The following is a 10,039-nucleotide window of genomic DNA, read 5'->3' as shown; positions in this document are numbered from 1 at the left end:
TTCAATATAGATTGCCAGTAAAGTTGTAATTGGCACTACACCAAGGTCCTGTACATCAGCGAATGTGGTATAGTCCACAATATATAATGGACTGTTTCTTTCTTGATGATTCGTGTGATATCAGGAGACGACTATTATACTATTATTCAAGATGTCTTATCGTAGCATCGGACATGTTGTGGGCGTTCAGTACACAGTCATATTTTTCTTACTGTGTTCTTTTCGTCTAGAGACAAAGCAGTACCATATAACTTATGATATGGGAATTTGAAACGGATTCTCTTTACACTTTCAGGGAAGATTATTTTCATTGTGAGAACTATTCATATATACACAACAAAAACACAAAAGATATGTACATACTTTAATTTTATGTAACCTAGACGGTCTTGTGGGCAATAATTTCACAGTACAAGGATAATACGGGAGACCTGCCAACCAAAGTAACAAAATTGTAACTATGACAAACGAAAAAGATCATAATACGAACTATTGGTTTTGAATTCTTTAGGTGTTTATACGAAGGACCATTAGGAGGAGGCTGCTTTCAAGGTTTCCTCACCGTCACTGCCTTACCATGAACATAAAAATTCAAGAGTGGCATCGGTGTTTGTGCCTTTCTGTGATCATTACAGATATATTTGCTGAAGAGCTGGTCAAGTACGTGTTAGCGTTTCCAAAACATCTCAACTACGCCGTTCCTTCATTGGCCATTTCACCTCTCTCACAGGATATTGTTCAGAACGTCGAGGTCACTGTAACAGCACCCGCACGTACGTCTTTATCTGGTGAAATAAAGACTCAGGAATATTCACACAACTTTACATCCGCCTCAAACGAACAATGGCTGCTCAATCTGGAGTACTTGGTTCATTTCCAGAAGCCTGGTATCGGGAAGAACCAGGGAATTCTAATAACGTCCACATCTGGTCTTGTGGTTCATGCAAAAACTTTTAAAATACTGATAACTGAAAGTTCTGGTAAATCTGCAGGAGCGTTCAATGTCATGCCCGTCAGTTTGCTATCCTGTGAATATTTAGTGGTCACCGAAAGTGTACATTTGTCTTCTTTCCTTCTCGTCGTGAACTCAGAAGGATTCAATGATGTCACTATCGAGTTTGCCTTCGAACCCGCAGACAGTAGTATCAATTACAAAAATACAATTACTTTCTATTCGGGGCAATCTTTACGAGAATCTTTGGAGTCATTAGATGTTCTGCAAATCTTGGGTGAAGGAGCTGACCTCACAGGTACTTGGGTCAGGGCACAAAGACCTGTAGCTGTCATTGCTGGGGCCAGTTTTGACTGTGTGTTTATGGGGAATGAGAAGTGCAAATTTAGAGATATGCTTATTGAGCAGTTACCCCCTGTTTCTGATTTGGGACAAGATTATGTTCTAACGCCTTTTTCTAACGAAAATAAGGTTTCTTTCGTCAAAATTGTTTACGTAACTCCCTCCACAACTTTTTCTGGCCTGGAACATATTCAGATGAAAGAAAGCACATCTCGAAATACATCCACTTTTCTCTATTTTCAAGTAGAAGCCCACACTATTACTCATCTTCATGCCTCTGACCCTGTGTTGATTGTACAGTTTGTTTTGCCACCGTTCAACGAAACAATTCTTTTTGATTTGTCAGCTACTGTTCTATACCCTATATCCAAATGGGTCAATCGTGCAGAAATTTTAACTTTTGACGACAACAATTATGAAATGATAATCATTGCATCCTGCCTCTGTATACATGAAATACAAATTGGAGTAGATATTACAGAACTGAACACACTTTCGGAACCCGAAGATGAGGGGGGAACCTCTCGTTATTGCTCTAAAGAAATACTCATTTCTTCAAACGATTTAGAGAATAAAATCGAAGTAAACGGTGAAAGTTGTCCGTTTACTGGTTCTATCATTAATGTCAAAAGATCAGTTTCTGGTTGGGCCGTGCCACTTGTGAATTTCCACTACAGAGTTGATGAAGTAAGCCCGAGCCCAACCCCACTAGTCAGAGTTAACTTGTGCCCCTGTTCATGTCCACGAGCTTTTTATACTCATCGAGACATGCTCAATAGGACAGCCTTGTCCTCAGAGATAGCAGCCATCCAGAGTTATCTCTATGTTCTAAAAGAGGACCTCTCCAAAACAGTAAGGAGCAAAACGTCCGCCACGGATGACAGGCCGTCAAGTACTGCAGTTGGTTTCCTCGTGTTTGTTTGTACTTTTTTCCCGATATTTGGGAGCCTGGTGCTATGCGATTTGTACAAAGCTTTATGCTGGCTTTACCATTAGTTACTTAAGAGAACAAAAGTCGACAAACAGTGACGAGGCATCAGTTCAGGGTTCATCTGGACATGAAGTGACTCGACTCGACTAACCAGTTGGGATCACAGTTAGTCTAGAAACTAACCAGTTCAGGACCTGTTTAAATAGGAAGTGACTCGACTCGACTAACCAGTTCAGGGTCCGTCTAAGCAAAAAGTGTATAGACTCGACTAACCAGTTCCAGGCCCATTTTGTCAAGAAACGAACGGTTTTCACCTGTACAATGTGACTTGACTCGACTAATCAGTTCATGACCTGTCTAAACAGGATGTGATTCGACTCGACTATCCAGTTCCGGGTTGTCTAAACAAGAAGTGACTGGATTATCCCATTCAAGGTCCATCAAGAAAAGGCGTGGCACGGTCGATTAACAACTTGCTGATTTTTACATGAGTGTTTCTTTTTTGCTTCTCAAAGTTTCTCTAAGACTTATCTTTTCACACGACGATACGGTGATCTCAGCCACACTGTAAATTAATGTGCAGTCTTTACGATTTAACGCTGTTTTTGCCTAATGCAAGTATCCATGTATCTGGACGCATACTCATAAAGGGCAATGTTATTATTATTTTTCAACCTAGGTGTTCTTACACCCCCATCATTCTTCATCAACATACAAATACAGGCGCCCCTCAAGGATGTGTTTTGTCACCAGTTTTATTCACACTTTACACGAACGATTGTCAAATAAACAACAGTAACGTTAAGTTGATAAAATTTGCAGATGATTCAACCATAATTGGGCTAATTCAGACTGACCATAACAAAAACCGTTTACCAGAACCGGAATTTTGTACTTAACTTTGCTGAATGGTGTGAAAATCGTAAGCTGCTTTTAAATGTGAAAAAAACCAAAAGAACTTGTTTTTGATTTTAAAATAAAGAAACTGCCCCTGCAGCCACTCGAAATTAAATGTGAAAACGTCGAGTAAGTGTCAGACTATAAGTATGTGGGAGTTACAATAGACAACAAACTCAACTGGCGTGTCCACACCTCTCTCCTGCATAAATAAAGTGAAAAAAAGACTATTTTTTCTAAGGAAGCTAAAGTATTTTAAAGTTGAGAAAACATTGATGTCCATATTCTGCCATGCAACCATCGAAAGTATGATCAATTTTTGTATAACAGCATGGGCTGGGAGCACAAGACAACAAAATAAAGAGAAATTAAATCGACTAATATGGAAAGCATGTAAAATTTCAACATCTACACTCCCCTACTTGGATGAATTGTACATAACAGCTTGCACAAAAAAATTTAATTCCATCTTTTTACACAATAAAGATCCCTTGTTCCCTCAAATAAAAACATCAGTAGGAAATAAAAGACCTAGGCTTCTGATCTGTAACAAAGAAAGATATAGAAGGTCATTTTTACCATCATCTATCAAAATGCTTCCATCTTAACCATCTTGTATAAGTATACTCACGACCTTAGAGCATGCATCCGAATAATATTGAGTGTGTATCTAGCTTAAGAGTATTATTGTTTATATTGCTGCTCAGTCATATTATGCTTGTGATTGTAAGCCTACGTGTGTGTGTGCATGTGTGTGTGTTTGTGTGTGTGTGTGTGTGTGTGTGTGTGTGTGTGTGTGTGTGTGTGTGTGTGTGTGTGTGTGTACACGTGGTGAAACAAGAAACCAATGTGCCAGGATCTGGACAATAAAGATGTATCTTATCTTACCTCTTATCTTACCAACACAATTTAGAACTTTTTGGAGGTGGGCTTGGGCCTGTCTGTCACGCTAAACCAGGCTGAGAGGGACACAACATCCCACAGGAAAGACTGAGATACATAACTAAAGGTCTCACCACTCAGGAATCGAACTAGAGTTTCCAGCGGGGGATAGCGAAGTGCCTAATCGCTACATTAAAGACACCAGTGAGCAATGTGTTCTTAAAGTAAACAACCATACCAAACACAAGGCATACACGCCATTCTTCATTATCTACCCAACCGCTACCCCTCTCCTCCCTTGCACCGGCTTAGAAAAAAAAGCATCCAAAAACTAAACAAAACAAAACTAAAAAAAGATTATTAGAGAAAGTTATTTCATTTGGTAGACGACTCTGAAGTGAACAGAGATTGTTTTTCTCGTTTGTTAAGTGTATATAATACGCGTGCCCACTACGGATGGGCCCGATTCGATCGCCTCAAAAACAAACGTGTTTGTTTTCAGTTTCAGGCGATCTAGTCGGGCGATCGGCCCGATCCAGCCGTAGTGGGCACCCCGTATAAGAATACATCATCGTATCGCCGTCTCAAGTGCAGCGATTAAACGATTTGCCTTCCAAAGCAGAAGGCATAGGATCCCGCGTGGGGAGAATCTTGATTGAGTTCTTACGCTTGTCTGCCTATGGACTTTGTATACCGCTAAGCCTGGACTGGCCCTGATAGTCAGGGTCGAAGTACTTCGCATCAATAGGCCTACATCGATACATGCACGTGTATGTACGTATGTACGTATGTACGTATGTACGTATGTACGTATGTACGTATGTACGTTATGTACGTATGTACGTATGTACGTATGTACGTATGTACGTATGTATTTTTTGTTTTTGTTTTTGTAAAGTGTTTTACGGCGCTCGCAACTGCATAGGTCATATGAGCGCGCGGGACAATCCTAATATTTTCAGTTGGTAGGAAATTTTGAATTTTGCCCGGGTGATGGCCGAAGCCTACTCTTATCGATTTTAGACCACCAAGGGATCTTTAACGTGCGCAACTTGCACACGGGCCCTCCGAGATTTTTCGCCCTTGTCCGAGAAGGCTAGGTGTGGCAGATAGACAACAGTAAGGAGGAGCCAAGGAGTAGCAGTAGAAAGGCTGCAGAATGAGTCAGGAGCCCAGAGGAGGGGGCAAAGGAGGTGAGGGGGTGGGGCAGAAAGTGGAAATGAAAGCAGACAACAGAACATTGTTAGAGATCAGGAAAGGATGTGAAAGGAGACACTTTTAGAGAAGAACATTTTTTGGTCGCTACCCGGAATCGAACCCGGGACCTTTGAATAAGAGGCCAACACCTTAACCTCTAGGCCACGAGAGCCCCCGTATGTATGTATGTATGTATGTATGTATGTATGTATGTATGTATGTATGTATGTATATGTGTATGTGTTTGTGTAGTATGTAGTGTGTAGGTGTTTGTGAGTGTTTGCACGTGTGTGTTTGCGGGTGTGTATGTGTGTATGTGTTCGTGCGTGCGTGCGTGCGTGCGTGCGTGCGCGGGCGCGCGTATGTGTGCAAGCATGACGGGTTTTTTTCCTTCTTTGAAACTGATAGAGAATAGCTTGACAATGTCTAAAAGTACTTGAGAAGCCAAGTCTAATTGAACGCCGTACGTTTTTGAATGAGGATTGTTTCGATCGGCTGTTTTCCAGAAATTGATAAAAACCATGTCTCATAACAAAATATTTTAAGACAAACATAAAGGTTGGGGTCAGTTACCCTCATTACGTTTTTGAAGTGCTTACAATCACCCCGTACAGACTGCTTCTAGCTTTTTCGTGTTCACATTATGAACATGTTTGAAACAGCAAATTTAAAAGTAAAAGGTAGCGCCCCCCCCCCCCTTCCCTACCCTCGCTCCTTCCATCTCCAACTAATGTCGTCGCGCTTCAAGACGATGATAGCACTCTGTTTCGCTGTTCCCCAGAGACGTAGCTACAAGCCCACTGTAGCCCTCTTCTTCCCCCCCCCCCCTCCGCACCCATCCCTTTCATGGCCCTGGGCGTTGTGCATACAGGGGATAAACTTTACTTTTACTATCACTGATTTCAACATATTCTTCTTCTCCATCAGGCTCGCCTGTCAGCTTTTCCCTCCGTTTACAGAAAAAACCCAACGCAAAAACGATTTATTCCGGCATCAGATTGTGTGTACTTCATTCGCACACTCGTTCATTTTCAACTTGAAAAAAGAATACACCAATATTCTTAGCAAAACATAGAGGCAAACATTTTTTAAAACAGGAATACATATTTTTCATAAGCTTTGATCGGATATCTTTCACTACTTTTGTGGTATAATCTTGAAACATTCAACAATCTTTTTCGTGATTTTCTTAACTGTTCAGCTTTATTTCCATTGTTGTTCTTTGAAACTTTTAGATTTACTTAAACGAGGCATTTTAGTTTCTTTTGTTACCCAACTTTTGTTCGTATTTGATAGTTTTATACTCAGCAAAGGTTTCCTCTCAAAATCTAATTGCTTTAAATGCTTCTGTAAATATGTTAAGAATCATTACATATGAAACAAAAACATAGCAGTATTGGGATATCTTTTGTCTTTGATGGTATTGTCTTTGTCGTCATTCTTTCCCAGATAGTTTTTTTCACCCTTCCTTGTTTCCGTTTGTCTTACTCCTTCCGTGCACTTAATGACTGTTATTGTGTCGATGTGCTTCTCACTGTTCAAACAACCAAACTCTTGGAAGCACCAGGGATTCAACATTAGGAGCACCCACGTTTTGCCTCTACCACCCATTGTGTCGGTGAACCAAATGCTCCACTTTCCTTGATGAGCCATCACATGTTCAACGGGACTTCAAATCACATTATGCTAACAAAGGAAAAACACGAAAGAAAAGCATGCCACCAAGTTATGATAATGGCGTTTTATTGACATATCGAATGCATACTATTGTTACGGAAAACAAAAGACATGCTGTTACAGTCTGTCAGCGAGAGGTAACACAAATGGTGTTCACCAAGGAAACTAAGGAACACGTCTCAGACAGCAAGGAGGCTCTCTAAGTTACGGTTTCTTTAAGACTATAATATAAAGTTCTGCATTCCTTGTTCTTAGTCTTACATTTCAGTCTGTGGAACATTGTGCTGCAAAATGTTTTAGAACTCAAAGTATCATGGACAAAGTATTCCCTCGCACTGCGTATAATAGCTCCAAAGACAACAGGTCCAAGAGTGTCCAACACTAACGTCTCCTGATACGGATTGCCAGTGATGTTGAATCAAATCATTAAGTTCTTGGACCATAGTTTGAGTTGTTAAGCTTGAACATTTGAATTTTTATGCATATCATGATACATCGGGGCATCTATCTGCTTGGCTACATCACTACACGAAGGTATTCCTATCATATCACCAGAGACTTTTTAAACGTAAGCTTGAAGCCATATCCTGCTTTAGTCATATCCTTCTCAATCGTTGTTTTGAAAACATACGTTTTAATTTTCCATATTTCCATAGATGAAAAGCGGATTCAGTTATAGACTGCCGCTTTCTGAAAGCTGAAACAGAAATACTGAAACAACTCAAGCTCTTTAAAGTTGAGCGGACAAGTCCTGTCTTCTCGTTCATACTTTCAAGAAATTGTATTGCTTCCGTTAAAATTTTTTTTTAAACCAACTGATTTATGTGACGTCTTTTGAATAATTAGAACATAGACCTGAGTTATCATTCAAAGCGCCACTTTACATTCTCCTTACCAGTCTTGACTCACAATGGGTTCAACATTTCAAGGACTACAGCGATATTTGTGCTTTGCTGTGATTATAGCAGATGTCTTTGCAAAAGAACATTTCCAGTATATTCTAGCTTTTCCAAAACACACCACAAACGCTGTTCCTTCTTTGGCCATCTCGGTGGTCTCACAGGACTTAGTTGAGGAGAGCATCGAGGTCACTGTAAAAGCACCCGTAAATACGACCTCATCAGGTGAAACATTGACTCAAGAGTATACACACAGTTTTACGTCCAACTCAAACGAGCAATGGTTTCTTAACCTCGAGTATTTGGTTCATTTCACGGAGTCTGGCAAAGGGAAGAAGCAGGCAATCTTAGTATCTTCCACTTCTCGGCTTGCTGTCCAGGCTAGAAGTAGGGAAACTGCGGGTTTTACTAGCGCTGGAAGTTTCAATGTTTTGCCCATTAGCTTGTTATCCCATGAATATTTAGTGGTCACGGAATGTGTAACAGCGGACTGTATCCTTCTTGTTGTGAATGCAGAAAGCGATAATTTCGTCACTATTAACTTGAAATTACATCCAGAAAATAGTAGTATCGCATACAAAGAGATAGATGATATTTACTATTCTGGGCAATCTTTACGAGAATATTTGGAGCCATTAGATGTTTTGCAAATCTTGGGCGAAAGGACTGACCTCACAGGTACATGGGTCACAGCATGGTATCCCGTAGCTGTCATCGCTGGGACCAATTTTGACTGTGTACATTTAAGGAGGCTTTCGTGCAGGACTAAAGATATGATGATCGAGCAGCTTCCGCCTGTGTCTGAGTTAGGACACGAATATGTTCTTGCCCCTTTTTACTACGGTAGCAAGGATACCTTCATCAAAATCGCATACACCTCTCCTTCAACAACTTTTTTAGGTTTGGAACATATTGATATGAATGTGAACACGTCTCAAAATACTTCCTCATTTTTCTCTGTAAAAGTGTCTGGGGACAATGTGGTCTATCTAAGAGCTTCGGCACCCGTATTGGTGCTACAGTATGTCCTTGTCCTACCTGAATATGATATTGGCTTGACTTTTGATTCGTCGGCCGTTGTTCTTTATCCTTTTTCCAAATGGGGCACTCGTGCAGAAATATTACCCTTTGACGACATCAAGTTTCAAATGGTAATTACAGCGTTGTGTTATTGCATAACAGAAATAGACGTTGGAGTTGAGTTTCAAGAACTGTACACACCGCCGGAACACGTAGATGAAGGAACTACATGCCGGTTTTGCTCGAGAGAAATGTTTATTACTTCACACACAACGGAGGAAACTATCCAAGTAAACAGCGACCGGTGCTCATTCAGCGGTTTGATCATTGCACTTGGAAGATCATTTAGTGGTTGGGCAGCTCCACTTGCTAGTTTTAAATCAGCTAATGATGACACGATGTCGCGTGAGCCTGAGATGACAAGCACGGAGGTTGTGACGCCTGTCTTTAATAACATACACCAACTGGAAGACACGTCTCCTGCGACTCTCAACTTCACTGATGCCAAAGCATTTTGGGAAACTCTGACTTCAGAAACAGAGACAACGGCATCTAAAGTCAACACAACCAAGACTTTCACTAAAGAAATACATACCAGAACAGTCCCACAAATGAGAGCTAACTTGTGTCCATGTAAATGTGTTCTTCTGCCTCAGGGCTATCGAGACCTGCTAAATGAGACATTCTTATCCTCAGGGATTGCAGCCATCAGCAGCTATCTATACGTTCCTAGAGCAAACCTCTCTAGAACAATAAGGAGCAAAATGTGCGCCATAGACCACAGACCATCGAGTACTTCAGTTGGTTTCCTCGTGTTTGCCTGCACGTTTTTGCCAATATTTGGCTGTCTGATATTTAGTGACTGCTGGAATGTTTTGCATTGGCTTTACCGTGGGTTACGAAAGAAACAAAAAACTATGATATTCGATATGTAACTCATTTTGACCAATAAGATTTTGGCTTGCTGTTTCTTCTTTTATATTTTATTTATCTTGTTTATTTTCAAACTAAGAACTTGTATGGGGCCCTTTATGTTATATGATTCAATACTCCGTACAGCCATCTGTGGCGTAATCTTGTGGCTTTTCGCCCGCAGAACATGGATTCAGTTTTCCAAGTGGGGACGTTCGGATACCTCAGTCTGTTTGCTTCGATACTATTAGACTATATTCCATTTGGCTTAGGTCCGCCCTAATGGACCGGAACTGTCCTGCCTCCCAGATGATCTAAATTGTGTCGAGG

At 40.7% G+C, this 10,039-nt stretch overlaps 2 protein-coding genes across 2 annotated transcripts; both read left to right on the top strand.

The window, feature by feature from the left end:
* Positions 1-887: 887 nt before the first annotated feature.
* On the top strand, positions 888-3,177 carry LOC118477445. The gene has a single exon (XM_035968953.1). It carries the CDS (start codon positions 1,007-1,009, stop codon positions 2,288-2,290), a length of 1,284 nt encoding a protein of 427 aa, XP_035824846.1. The 5' UTR covers positions 888-1,006; the 3' UTR covers positions 2,291-3,177.
* Positions 3,178-7,788: 4,611 nt separating this feature from the next.
* On the top strand, positions 7,789-9,785 carry LOC106011379. The gene has a single exon (XM_013080774.1). It carries the CDS (start codon positions 7,789-7,791, stop codon positions 9,730-9,732), a length of 1,944 nt encoding a protein of 647 aa, XP_012936228.1. The 3' UTR covers positions 9,733-9,785.
* The last annotated feature ends 254 nt before the right edge of the window (positions 9,786-10,039 follow it).

The sequence above is a fragment of the Aplysia californica genome, unplaced genomic scaffold, assembly GCF_000002075.1.
Source record: "Aplysia californica isolate F4 #8 unplaced genomic scaffold, AplCal3.0 scaffold00099, whole genome shotgun sequence".
Taxonomy (NCBI): Eukaryota; Metazoa; Mollusca; class Gastropoda; order Aplysiida; family Aplysiidae; genus Aplysia; species Aplysia californica.
This window is presented reverse-complemented; position numbering and strand designations above follow the sequence as displayed.

Bases quoted from the DNA above. Each gene is read 5' to 3' on its own strand.
- LOC118477445 (XM_035968953.1), top strand. From the start codon at position 1,007: ATGCCCGTCAGTTTGCTATCCTGTGAATATTTAGTGGTCACCGAAAGT.
- LOC106011379 (XM_013080774.1), top strand. From the start codon at position 7,789: ATGGGTTCAACATTTCAAGGACTACAGCGATATTTGTGCTTTGCTGTG.